A 14,953-nucleotide genomic window follows, 5' to 3' on the forward strand; every position below is an offset into this window, starting at 1 on the left:
TATGCTTGTTCTAACGTAACGCATCCGGAACGGACATCATCATGATGCTTGACGTCACGTCTCAGCCACATCAGGTTCTCTCCAAAAGTCACTAGGAAAACCAAGACGGCACGAATTCGAAATATGCGGCTCTCATAATGCCATGTCGTCCGCCTTTGACGACGACCATATCCATCATTATCCACTTATCTAGTCTGTCCCTAAGGACGACTTCGACAAGCGGAGAGACTAACTGTATGGGCGAAAACTTTATTTTATGTGTTTGACCTAGTCAACGGTAATAAAGCCTTTGATGGATATGACGTGTCGATATGACTCCTAAATACCGAGGTCATATGTGAAAGATAAAGTGGTGCCGAGGTCGAAATGGCTTGGCAGAAGACGAGGACAAGGACGAGCATCCATCTTCAGTATGAAGTGATGACCAGTCTTAGGATTTAGATTCCCTAGAGAATATTCTAGTGGATATTCCCTTTTGTTGTACTATCTAAGATTTTGTGGCCCATGTACTCACCTTTTGTAAAGAATTTCATCAACATTTCCTATACAAGATTCTCGCTTTATTGAATAGAAACAAAGCTTTACTTTATACTTTTCTTCTTTTATTCTTCTCTCTCGATCCAAGAAAGATTGGAATACACGATTGCTTATCATCATCCATCATTGTCAGAAAACACATATGAGGATCTCATCCTTGTCGGGTTATCTTTGTCTCACTTACTGTTTGGAAGTCATTTATTATCATTTATTGTTCCATTATTATTTCAAGTTGTCTTCTTTAGTGTTACACATTAAAGTACTTACTGTAAAATATTAGATCTGTCCTTAAATATTGTTATTGACTATGATTAACCTAATATTTTTACTAATCTAATTGTATAAAACCGAAATCTATTTTTTGGGTCATACACAAATTGTATATGGTGGTAGCATATCATTTCCTCTTTGACATGTATAATATATAATATAATGGTTGCGATAATAATATAAACATCTAATGACTAATGCAAATCTTTAGGTGATACTGTTATTTGAAATCATTAAAAAATCTAATTTAGCATATTATATGTCTCAAAAATTTGGACAAAGTTAGATTCATGAACTTAATTAACCATTGTTTTTCAATTTATTCTATTGGTCTAGTGAGTTGCTTCACTCAACGTTATTTTTGCAAATTCACAATGGTCAATGTTATTTAACTGCTCGCACCACTTACCATGGACAGTTTTCACCATTCCTAGCTCATGGCACCATTTGTGGCACCATTATCACCCCTCCTCTTCGTCACAATTCACAAATACCACTCTTTTACTCCCTTCCCTCTCTCATATAGAGTTTTTCTTTAATTATTATCAAAAGTTCAATGACCCAAATAATTTTGATTCGCGAGCGATAGGCCAATTAAAGGGTAAAGCGTTTCCTATCACGAAGTTCTTTACTATCCTGGATCGAACCCAAAACCTTTGAGTAAGAGTACCTAAAGAGTTCAACCCATCGCGCCATACATTTTAGTAGTCTCATGTAGAGTAATCTAGCTGCTAGTATAGTCACTACTCGCTACAATAAAGCTTTCTTCTTATTAAGTACTGCAATCCAAAAATTAATGCATATTAGCTTTTAAGTAACTTCTGCAAGAGAACTTTTATCATCCACTTTAGTACTTTTCGATGAATTATTCCATTTCCAATAAAATTGAAATTATAATTGGTGAAACTAACACAAAATATGTCTACAAATATCAAAAAAGCGATTAGTATAGACCAGCTACTTCTAGCTTCTATACTGGTCTTCATAATATCATTTATCCAGCAAAATCCAGGTACCCTTCCTTTTACCCGAATTAAAATATATACTCTAATCGTCCTAAAAAGAAGAAAATACTAATAATAGCAACCCACTTGCCATAGTTGGAAAGTTGTGCATAATTTGTCTGATAAATAAAAGATTCACCTCAATCATCCAAAGCCCTAGTCATCCCCCACCCTCAAAATGTTCCACTTGGCTTTGTAAACAGTTAAGATAAATTTTCATGTCATAAAAAGTACACACTTACGAGATTTCCATGGTTAATCCTTTTACCATCCACTAACAAATATCAAGTACTATCCACTTAAGTGGATTTCCTTTTCTCTCTTTTTGTTTTTTTGTTTTTGTTTTTATACTAAAGTTCATAATGTCAAAAGGAGTTGAGTATGTTATTCTAAGGTACAAGTGTTAAAAGCATATGATACAATATTTAATACACAACAATTGCACTGACAACATTTTGAACTTTTTAAGATGGTGTGATCCAACCTTTCATTTTTTTGTAAATATACACACCACTTTTTGTAGTTGAGAATGGGTAGAAGTGGGAGTCATAGTAAGTGCTCCAAACTCACAATGCTTAATTCATATTAGGCCCAAAAAAAGGTTGGAAAAAATATAAAGATTAATACAAGAGTGTCGTCCGACCATCAATAAGATGAGTGAAATTATGATAAATCAAAATTTAAATTTCAATAAAAATAAAAAATATTAGGTGATTTAAGTCTTGAACGATAAAGTTATCTCTAAGTTAGATTAAAAAAAACGTACCAAACTTATTTTCTGCGAGCACATAAAACAAAGTGGTAGCATGAAGGGTATATTTGATTGGTCAGTGGCGTGTAGTTCCATTCCATTCCACTTGTAAACCATCCTGTTGCCGTCTCTCTCCTCTCTTTCTCTTTATCTCTCTTTCTGCTTGAAATTGTACCGACATGGCTCCTACCAAATGGGGTTTGTCTTCTTGACCGTACAATTACAGACGCCTTAATTCTCCTACTACTACTATTACTACGTATTACAACTACTTCTGGGTATGACACTCTTACTTCTTCTCCCTTCTTTTTCAAGAATATTCACTTTCTCTCTCTCTTTTCTTCTTTTGCCAATTCCTGGTTCATGCTTTACAACTCATGGATGGTTACATATTCTAATTTTTTTTGGGTCTTCATATACCGTTTCGTTCTTTTATCTGATAATTTTAGTTGTTTATGTGGTTTTTTTTTTTTTTTTCTGTCCGTACAATGATGAAGAAACAGATCAAGCTTATTTTTAAGAAATTCTATTTTACATATAGCAAGTTTCAAGTTCTTTTTTTTTAAAAAAAAACTCTTTTTGCTAAATGCAGTAGCTTTTAATTCCATTCTGTCCTCCTTGATGATTTGTTTATTTCCGAATAAGATTATTGAATAGTGGGGTTGAGTTATATTATTTTATAAATTATGGATAAAATTCTAGAACTTCTCTTTTTATCTCGAGGAAGGCTAACTCTATTTTCCAGGGAAATTAATGAATATTGTTTGCTTTAATAATTGAGCTGCAGGAACTTCCCTTTAGATTTTCAAGAAAAAGGTGTTAATTGCTTTTGAGGTTTGCATTTATGACCATCATGCATACTCTATTTTCCTCCAAAGGAAATGAAGGGATTGTTCAGAATCCTGTTGCAACATTGTCCACTACTGTTCCTTGGTGGAGTAGTGGCCTTGTCTCTCAATCTTCATCGGCGGAACACTCTGAGTTGCCAAAGGGGAATGCAACTGAGTTCACTATTTTCTCTGGTACTTTCCTCTGCAATTTATCCTTCTTTTCTCTAATTTTTAGGATCTTTCTTGTTCATAAAATTATTGTCTTCTTATTTGGCATGTTAAGATGTACGTACTTCATTGTTTGGGCTAAAACAAACTTAATACTCCTATTTCATTTTATTTTGATATGTAAACAAACATAATATCTTATCTAAATAGTTAGTGTGCAAAAGACTTTTGATTAATTGCTTTTTTAAAAAAAAATGTTATTAATATTTTGAAAACTTAATGCTCCATTTCTTTTTAGTATTTCAACTTAATAATGTTGTTAAATTTATCTTGTTTCTTGGAGTCCAATCATTTGGTTGGTTGTTTGAGACAGAAACATGCTAGGTAAGACTTTTGAAAATTTGCTTTCATTACTTTATTTATATTGTCATTGATGTACCATTTCTTAGCCATAAAGACAAGCAGCAACCTCTTGTTTGAACATAGTAGCAATCTTTTCTTTTTCTTACTCCGTTTGAGCTTTACATTAAATGTCCACATGGGAAAAAAACAAAAGCACAATAAAGAAGGCCTTTGGTCTTATCACCAATTCTGTATGAAGTGTTTATTGTGAGAGCTTATTTCAATAGTTGTACAGTCTTTTACTTTTGACATTGCTATTTACACAAAGACATGGCAGTTTAGCTAATTAATGGCATCCTTTAATGTGTACCAAAGTTGTTAAGATCAAATAATGGCTAGACAAAAACTAATCTTTATGCAAAACTTGTACTCCCCTGTCCAATTTATGTGGCTCATTTTTTTTTAAAATTTATTTCCAAAAACTTTTTACCTTTCTACATATAAAAATAATCTAACTTTTAAATTTTCATTAATGAAATGATTTATAACACATAAATATCTATAACTTTATTAGATTACGAACTTTAAAAGTCTTTATTTCTTTTTTAAACTTTATTTTCAGTTCAATTATGCTCCATAAAACGGGATGGAGGGAGTACCTTTTTTTAGTCGTGTTATCCTTTTTTCACAACTGAATTATGTTTTTTTCAGATCCCTTGCTAATGAATCATTGACTGAACAGAATATCCAAAAGATAAATGTGCGAGTGGCTAATCTTAATTCTTATCCCGCGGAACTAATCACTAGGTTGGCTTTGGGCTATTGCATGTTGGTCATGACTCATGTCTTAATAGGCAAATTGTTCTTTGTATGATTTGCTGTTTGATAATAGGAAATTAAACTACATATACCTTTATTATTAGCGAATCATCCCGCATTTGTCTTTGATCCTAACAAAATTCTAGCATGATCTGATGATCATTCAACCAGGTCAAAATTTTGACACGTTGAATTCCGCATGTCAGAAAATGGTATAAATTTGCCGCTCTACTTTTATTTTTATTTAAGTATAATTAGAGACGCAACTAAAATTTTAAGTTTATGAATTCTGAATTCAAGAAGAACAATTTACTAAATTTTGGATAATTATTCATACATATTAAGTGGCTTTTCTTAATATGAATGTAAGATATGTGCCAAAGCTAGTAGGTTTTATCGAACCAATAAATAGAACTATAGCTTCCTATAATGGTGGGTAATTTTAAAACAAAAATAAAGGTTAGAGGTTAAATTTGGATCTTTCCTTGAAGTATTTTGACACGTAGAATCCATTATGTCAAGAGTTTGATGTGTTCAAAGCTCACCAATTTACATTGGAGCTTCATTAGGACCAAAAGCAAGTACAAGAAATAACAATGACTTGAATGTACAATGGAGGGTAATCTCAAAGCATTTCTAATAGTAAGGAGAAATTTAGATCTTTCTTTTTGATAATCAATACTTTTAAGAATGCATCTTGAAAAGAACTTGATGATCTTGCCGTTTGTACCGCGATACAGGGTTGGAAGTTATTGTTTAATAATTCATGTATTTCTTTAGGACTTTCTTTTTTGCTTATCAAAAAAAGTCACAAAGAAATTCATTAATTCTTAGGTTAGTACTTCTTATCTCCTACTCCATGAACTGAGCAGATAAAATATACTATGCATTTGGGTTGAATTTAGTTTACAAATCCAATACTCCTTTTGAACTTGATAGGCACACCAAGAATTTTTTTAAGAAACATCAATCTAAATACAACAACAACCCTGGGAGGGTAGTTTGTACGCAGACCTTACACCCCTACCCTACGGCAGAGAGGCTGTTTCCGATAGATCTTCGGCTCCCTCGCTCCAAGAACTCTCCACCTTGCTCTTGGGGTGACTCGAACTCACAACCTCTTGATTGGAAATGGAGGGTGCTCACCACTAGAGCAACCCACTCTTGTGGTGACTTAGTTAAAACATTCGCATTGTGGCCTTGTAACTTCAAATTTTGAAATCCAATTCTTTCTTAATTTATGTATTATCTGACAAAACGATATTTAGTTCCAAATATGCTAGCTTGCTTTCTTTCATGAAACACTCAGTTCTTGCCCAACGTGAGATTACAATTGTTATTCCGAAAAAAGAAAACACTTATTTTAATTTTCTTCTGGTCGATAAAGTTCTTGTAACAAAATTCTTAACTTAGAATTTAATGTAAATGCAGAACTTGGCAAGAAAGAAAAAGAATTGGTAGTGCTTTTCCAATCATTAAAATAACAGACTCAATCACTAAGAATAAGCCAAAACCTTTGGGAGGACTGAGTAAACTTTTTTCGTTTTATTTAGTGAAATATTCAATTTGGGAGGATTTATCTTTTACAGCACACGTTTATAAAGAACATGTTGACAGTATCTCCTTCAGGTGATTGGAAATCTTCAGGATATGGGCAAAACCAATCAAACATTCAGGCTGTTGCTAATATGGACTATCGAGGTCGATTTGAGCTAGGGTTTGGTCAGTCCCTGGTAAAAGATTTCATCATAAAATCTCATATGTCATCACTAAATCTCAATTTTTGTGCTTACTCGTTCTGTTTATTTGATGTGTTCTTATATGTTGTAGATTTCTGCAAAATATCCTTACGGAGGAGAGCAATCCGTCGGATTATTTTCAGCTTATGGTCCTCAACTTTCGGTACTGCTTCTTTCTGATAGCACCAATTTCCAATCACTAGAGTTATGATGGTTTGGTGTTATATGCTTTCTTCGGAATTAGTTGTAGTCCTAAAAATGAAATAACATTGTTACTGTAGACATTTCTGCGTTGCTGTTCCATAACTTACTTTGATGGAGTAACAAACTTCAGCTTTGTAAGATCTTTTCAAACTTACAATGGTAATCAATATTAACTATGTGACAGTATGTGATCATATTTCCATCATTGATAAAATTGCCCAAATTTTGTTTAGCACATCGTATGTAAGCGTGGTTGGACTCTTTAATGTGGTGGATTTGGAAAAGTTGCCAAAATTCTTCTTTCTGCTTGACTAAGAAGAAGGTTGACAATGTTTTTTGAAAGACACTAGAAAGTTCAAGAAATCTTGATTTATGCCCATTGATTTCGCAAGTTAGTTGGATCAATTGATTGATAAAGAGCAAAGTAATGTCCTTGGGTCTCATATTCGCTTCTTTTAACTGAATGTCTGTAGAAGCATGTAAATGCTGGTTGGGCTAAGATGTTTCCCAGATGGCACTGTAAGTTGGGCACTAATGGTAACCAATGGGTGTAACTTTTAACATCTGATATAATTGGTATGATGAAGTTTGTTCTCACAAATAGAGATGTTATAATGTGCCTCATGTGTAGAAGAAGCCACCTCTGTAGACATTCCATAATCTGAGAGTTTGAAGAAAATTGGTCCAATTTTTCACCTCAGTATTTCTTTTGGCTGAAGAGATACATCTCATACTTGTAAGCAGTTAAATAGATGAAAGTGCGTAAGAAGTCGCTCCACTGTATTTATACATTCCCAGCAAACAGATTCTACCATCCAATGTTGGAGGATAAGACTTTTAAAAGAGAAGTGTTTCCATTTCGCTCAACTACAGTCGGTCTTTTTGGGGTTTTTGTGAATTGTCCCCCTATTATGTACTTGCAAACAAAGGATTTAGCTTTTTATCTCTTTCACTTAAATTTTTGTGGTCATGACCTTGCCGCGTTCTGAGTCAGTAGAGAGGAGAGCCCTTTAAATACCTCTCGAGCATGCAACAAGAATTTTAATTGCTAAAATTTATCTGTGTCAGTTTAGCTATTTGATATGAGAAATCTTCCTTTACCAGCGCAATGTACAAAACTCAACAGTGAATGGGGCACAAACTCTTTATGTGAATATGGTGAGTCAAATTACAGCTACTTGCCCTACCTTAAAAACTAATCATTCATGATGAAATTTAGGGTGCTTTAGACGAGAATGGGTTACTTGTTAATAGAGGAGATGAACTCAACTGTAAGGAGTTATGGAAGTCAAAGCATTCTATGACTTGATTCATTTGCCTTACTGTATGAAAACGTACTTACCTTTTGTATTGAAGTAAAGAGTACCTGTTTTAGTTGGGGTAGTACAGCGTTTGGCGAAATACTTTATTAGATAAAAGGCATCAAAAATTGAAAGATTGATAATTTTATTTTGCAAAGAAACATTATTGGAATCACATTTGTCGCCCGTTGAGTTGAATTTGGAAAGAAAATTTTGCTTCCAAATTCATTCTCAAAATGTTTGCTTCCAAATTGTCACAACTGATAGGGCATAGCTATTTCTTTGGAACTATGGGTGAGATCCTCTAATTATTCGCTAATGACAATTCCCGGGCCACCATCTTGACGAGAACTGTCGTTTTGATCAAAGTATTTTCTTTATCCAGAAAATATTATCCTTATTTGTTGGTGACCTCTTCCTCATTGCCCCGGCGAGCTCTACTTAAGTTAATTATAAGTTTTCAATTGTTTTGGTAGAACACTAGGAAAATGGTCATGTTATATATGGTGTGTCACAGATACTGAACATTCAGCTGGTAAGCCAGTTTGATTCAGATGGAATTGTATTGCTTTTATCTGCTATCTTCACAGTATATTATGTTGTCACTATGTTTGATTCTGAATAAATATCAAAGTAGAATAAATGACAACCAAGTTCATTTGCTATATTATCATTTCTCTATAATTAAAGGAGTATAATATGTTGTGTCATTCTGTTCAAATGGTATTTTATTTTGCATCATAACCTTGTAATGAAGGTATTCTTATACTAATTAGCAAAGGAGTAAAGAAGAAGAGACTGGGATTATTCACCCATTGCGTCAAGTATAGTGGGAGAAGTGGTAAAGGATAAATATCTCTGGAGGAAAGTTTTCACCGTTCTTGAAAACATTGGAAGGGTAACTTGTCAACTGATTGAACTTATTTTCCTGGATTAATTCAGAGAATCATCTTACAGCAGTAGCAGTTTCAAATAGTTGGCACAATTATGGAATAACAAATTAAAAGGTGGAACCTGAAATTTGTTTCGAGTTAATGCACAATTACTGGTAGATATGCAGTAACGGAAAACACGTCTTCTGATAAAATGTAATTGATCATGTACCTAGGCAACGTAGTTGGCAATTGTAGTGTAATTTATTTTTAACTCCCATTTGTGCTTCATTTCTGTAGATCTCCCTTAGTCATGCATATTGTATCAGACTCCTTCATACTGAATAATTTTGAGGCTCTGATATTCATAGAGTTCACTTCTCAAACATTCCAGGGCCGTGTTATGCTGCCGTTGAATTTGGCCTCTGATGAAGGCCCGATATTCGTAAACGCCAAGCAGTATCATGGGATACTGAGGCGTCGTAAGTCCCGGGCTAAGGAAATGGAGAAAAAAGCTCTTAAACCACGCAAGGTAATGTTTTATTTCTACGATCATGGACAGTGGATCTACATATAATCATGATATTTTATTTAATCTTCATCAACTATTTTAACTTGCAAGACCACCACGCATAATATGCATGATACAATTATATGAAAGGAAGTTTTTAAATGAAGAGCAGCAGTCCTGGCTTCTGATACAAAATTTTAGCCAACAGTTACCTCTCTATTCATAAGCCTGTGGGCAGTAGCACGGAAGCAAAAATTCTTTGCGAAATGGGTCAGATATTTATTCTGTGTTCAGTCTTCAAAATTTCACAAGCTATGGATTTTTCAAGTAGTACTCTAACTCTTGACCACATTCCTTGTCAATGTTGGGGTTGCTAAGTTTGCATTCACAGATGACATTCAGATTTTCGTCAAAAGCATGTGTAAACAATGTGGTTGCTGAATTTTCCACTGCTTAATGCTTACAGCCATACTTGCACCTCTCTCGCCATCTCCATGCAATGCGCCGACCTAGGGGCTGTGGTGGCCGCTTCTTGAACACGAGGAAAATGAATGGAACTATGAAAGGTGGAAAAACCACAGATACAGTTAAGACGGGTGACGTTTACAGTTTTTACCCCATTGGATCCCAGAATTCTGAAGTGCTGCAGTCTGATAGTAGCAATTTGAGCTCACCTAAAGAAACAACTGGCAGCAGGCTCTGCCATTCATCAGAGGTCACTAACATGTACTCTAGGAGAAATCTTGATCCTTTTCCATTTCAGGACCTGAGGCCTTCGGTCCAGCCAATACCTGACATGATGAATACTGGACATGGTATTCTCATGGCCGGTAAGTGGGTTTCAGCAGCAGATAGCTGCTGCAACCTCAAAGTTTGATAGCCTTGGCTGAGAACGGGGTTAGGTGTCACAAGTTGTTCCTAACCTCGTCCTTGCTGCAACCTAATGCAAATTCATCGGAATTTGATCTTACCAGCATTTGGTTGCTTGAAGGCAGTCATCCTTGGCTATCAATGGGGCAGTTCATCCTTGGCTAGCGTTAAGGCTGCCTCTTATCATTCTATTGCTATCGAGCAACATGGATGGTAAGAGGCGCTCCTTAATGCACTTTAATTTTCAGCATTTGTAGGATAAATAAACATCTTTTGGATAAGATGATGAAGACCCTGTCAATCGGGGCTGTGATGTTGCAATGTGTTTGGATTACTGTTGTGATTTTTGTTTGTGAAAATACAGTGATGCATGATTGAACTTGATCCAGATAATGTGCAAATTGGTGTGTTTTCAGACTGGGACAAGTTAAATGTTTATACTGTATTTTGTACATTGGTAGGGTAGATTTTGATATGTTTGCAACTGTCATGTCATTCATTGTTACCTTCTCATGATGCACTTTGAAGAACACTAATCTTTGACATATCTCGTGAGCTTCTATCTTTTGTTGGCTGCCATTCATTTAGGATCCTTAGAAACTGTTCATTGCCCTTGTTTTTTTAACCCTTTATTCGTCCATCAACCAGACTTATTCGCCCAGATATGCATACGATGGCCTTATTATCAGCACAGTCTACTCGCACCAAGCCCCAACAAAGTCTATGATTTTTCTACTAGTATTCTAGAGGTAATCTTTGTATTGTTGTACAAGTTGGAGTACAATGTTTGAGATGGTAGATTGATCAATTTTTTTCCTCTTTTAAGATTTAGTTTTAGCATTTCAAAATTATACTCCTTTTTTCACTTTTAGATAATTTAGCTAAAATGTTTTAGGTGTTTTTCCTCCAAATGTTTCAAACATTTAATGAAATACTACTGCTTAATTAAAGGGCGAGTTTGCTAGGCACTACGTGTAATTTGTTGTGAAGCAGGACGTTAGCCTCAAGGTACAGGACTGCTAGGACATGAGCGTTTGTTTGTTATCTATATATCTATATTATTATAAAAGCATGAATACAATGTCAGTTTACAAAAATAACCTTATAATATTAAACATGATAACTTATAATAAAAGGATATAACCGGAATTCTAGATATTAGTCTTATAATCCTATTAGTTTTAGGACATAATACTACACATTAGAAATCTTATATGATTACCTTTAGGAATCCTATTAGTATAATTAGTTTCGGGCGGTTTAATTCATATAAAATTGAACAAGTAAATATCTTTAGTCATGTAATCACATTACTTTTAGGATATACTTCTTAAAAATTTCTATTACTAATTTAATTCGAGAATGTATTATAATGTCCTATTACTAATTTAATTTGAGAATGTATTATATTGTCCAAATCTATTTAGAAAAAGGAGAGTCTATTTTATTATAAAAGCATAAATACAATATTAATATACCAAAATAGCCCTAAAATATTAAGCGGAAGAACTCATAGGGCTTCATAACTGTAATAACCTATTTTTGGACTACAATACCTTCTTTGCTAATTTTTAATATTTAAAATTTTAAAATTAATAAAATTTTGTCTATTAAATTCTTATTAAAAATATGTAGGAATGTTTAATAAAATTAATTTCATAAGAATCCTCCGTATTGGCAATATATTATCACTCCATAATGTCTAATACCAAAAAAATAATATTAAATGGACTGCATAAAGAGTTGAAATTGAGAAAAAAAATACTCCCATAATAATATATTTTTATACTCCCTCCGTTTCAATTTATGTGAACCTATTTGATTGGGCACGGAGTTTAAGAAAAGAGAGAAGACTTTTGAACTTATGGTGTAAAATAAGGCACATATTTTGTGTGGCTATAAATCATTGTATAATGATAAATTATTTCCAAATAGGAAAAATGGTCATTCTTTTTGGCACGGACTAAAAAGAAAATAGGTTCACATAAATTGAAACGGAGGTAGTATTATATTTAAACTATTTTCCTACTCAAACAATATTTTTAATCAATTTTTCGTGTAATATTAAAAAATACCCAATTATTAAACAACAACTAAAAAAATATTTAAGAATATAAATGTGTGAGAAAGAGAAAAAAAATGGTTGGTAAGAGTCAATACCACTAATGATTCTTCAAACATAAAGATCTAAAAGTGAAATGTCATATCAATCTTTTACTCTTTGAAAATAAAATTTATAGTGGATAAAATTATAATTAAGATTAAATATTCAAAATAAGAGATGGACTAATATTAAGATCTGAATCAACATAGAATAAATTATTTTCTATGTTAAAACCAAATAATTAAATCTTTTAATTAAATATTTAGCAAGAGAATCCAATTCAATTATTTTTTAATTCATCATATGAGTTAAATTCTTATTCAAAGTTAAAAAAAATCTTAGGATACATAAATGTATTACATAAAAAGAGCGTTAGAACACAAAGTAAAAAGGTTAGTATATTATTAAGAATCAAAGTGCTATACAAGTGACTAAGGAAGCACAATCAAAGCTAAATCCTAATCAAGAATAAGCTTTCAAGATTATATTATAAAGAGTCGACTCTGGTATAATGGGATTATTCTTTGTAGATGCCTCATACGGAATCGAAATAATATTTCTATGTCATGCATTACTTGCAATATCATATTAAGAGGCATGAAACTGTTAGCAATAATAGCAAGTGGTGTACCAACAACGATTTTATTGTGAGGCCACCCACTTTAGATTTGATATACCTCTTCAAACAACTTAAATAACCATCACAAATATATCAAAGCAGAGCAATGGTGCTAAATTTATAAGAAAAGCAAAATTGATAATATGGGATGAAGCACTTATGGCAAAGTGTCAAACGATCGAAATAATTGTCCGGGGCACTTATTAATGAACTGTTTGGTGGAAAATTAATGGTTTGTGAGGTGATTTCTATTAAGTACTACCAGTAGTTCCAATATCGACAAAAGCAGAGACTGTAAAAGCTAACTTGCCAAAGTTATACTTCTGCCTCAAATGAAAAAGATTCAACTAACAAAAAATATAAAGTAAGAACACATCCAGTATTCGATGTCTTTTTGCTTTGTGTCGGAAACGAAGAAGAGCATTCAATAAAAGATGATTTGATTTTTCTTGAATACTTGGTTATCAATCCCAATTGTAATAATAATACATTTAATAAGAGAAATATTTCTATCATTAGATTAAAACGCAATTTGTGCAAATCACATGATAGAATTAAAAAGATATTTTAGCTAGAAGAAATGGATATGTTGATCAACTAAATAAAAGATTAATTTATTATAATAAAAATAAAATATTTTTCAGTTTCTGACTCAGTAGAAAATGATACCAATAATTACTACCAACAAGAATACTTAAATACTTTAATACCAAATGGCCTTCTACCATACATATTTGTTGTCAAGTTTATTATTTCTTACATATGTTAGTGTCACCGTATATATAATAGACTAAGTTAAAATTGAACTTCTATTGTATATAGGTTAATTTTGAAAAATATTATGCCCGTCATGCTACTGAAAAACTTAGATACACAGAATAGCTTATGTAATAGCACACATATGATATATAGAAGTTTTGACAATAACGTCATACATGCAAAAAATATGATACTAGTCAATGTGCTTCTAAGTATATTCTAATCCCTGAATTGAACTTTCGTCTTCCGAAACTAAGGAATATCCTTTTAAATTTGTGTGAAAATAATTTTTAGTATGTTTATTTTTTGCAAATATAACAAATAAAGCACAAGGACAAACATCCTGAATATTAAACTATATTTACCGCAATATATTTTCTTGCACCAACAAACGTATATTGCACTTTCAAGAGGGATATCGAGAACAACAACAACAATTTTGGTTAAGGTTGAGCAACCAAAGCATTAGGAGGAAACATACACAAAAATTATATTGTCCACAAAGAAGTATTCGTTAAGATGCCATCACATTAAATACTTTTACACTATAATACATAATTATCTAACTAACACGACAAAATTTATCATTTGTGTAAATTTTGATGATGTCCTTTTATTTTAAATTCATGTATTATGCTAATGTAAAAGATTATTGTATCATTATACATGAAATGTTTCCAATTAATTAATTTGTTTTGTTCCTTCATAGAAATAAATGTTTGAATCATCACGTGTCATTATTAACGTGCAAAGCACGTTTATAGATACTAGTTATTATAAAATCATGAATAAAATGTTGGATTACAAAAATAACCTTTTAATATTAAGCATAATAACTCACAATAACAGGACATAATCAGAATTCTAGACATTAGCCTTGTAATCCTATTAGTTTTAGGACATAATACTACACGTTAGGATTTCTACATGATTATCTTTAGGAATCCTATTAGTATAATTATTTTCGGGCATAGATATTATCCTTGTAATCCTATTACTCTTAGGATATACTTTTGAAGAAATTCCATTACTTATTTAATTTGAAAACGTATTATATTGTCCAAATCCATTTAAAAACAGGAGAGCCTATATATTATTATAAAAGCACGAATATAATATTGATAGACCAAAATAACCCTAAAATATTAAACAGAAGAACTCTTAGGAAAATGACATAGCTGTAATAACTTATTTTTTTGGACTATAATAAATTAAATGTTTTTTTTTAATATTTAAAATTTTAAAATTAATAT

General features: G+C 32.4%; 1 protein-coding gene across 8 annotated transcripts; it reads left to right on the plus strand.

Annotated features, from left to right (window-relative positions):
• Positions 1–2,608: 2,608 nt before the first annotated feature.
• On the plus strand, positions 2,609–10,603 carry LOC107815042 (nuclear transcription factor Y subunit A-10). Of its 8 annotated transcripts, none has more exons than XM_016640550.2 (7): positions 2,609–2,840; positions 3,350–3,584; positions 6,351–6,454; positions 6,552–6,623; positions 7,769–7,822; positions 9,232–9,369; positions 9,815–10,603. In XM_016640550.2, the coding sequence occupies exons 2-7, from the start codon at positions 3,407–3,409 to the stop codon at positions 10,223–10,225; spliced, it is 957 nt and encodes a 318-aa protein (XP_016496036.2). In that variant the 5' UTR covers positions 2,609–2,840; positions 3,350–3,406; the 3' UTR covers positions 10,226–10,603. The 8 variants fall into 8 exon arrangements, with proteins under 8 accessions (XP_016496036.2, XP_016496034.2, XP_016496037.2 ...); XM_016640548.2 differs by having other exon boundaries at positions 2,633–2,840; positions 6,339–6,454; XM_075239841.1 differs by having other exon boundaries at positions 2,657–2,840; positions 3,344–3,584.
• Positions 10,604–14,953: the final 4,350 nt, after the last annotated feature.

Source organism: Nicotiana tabacum, chromosome 19 (genome assembly GCF_000715075.1).
Source record: "Nicotiana tabacum cultivar K326 chromosome 19, ASM71507v2, whole genome shotgun sequence".
Taxonomy (NCBI): Eukaryota; Viridiplantae; Streptophyta; class Magnoliopsida; order Solanales; family Solanaceae; genus Nicotiana; species Nicotiana tabacum.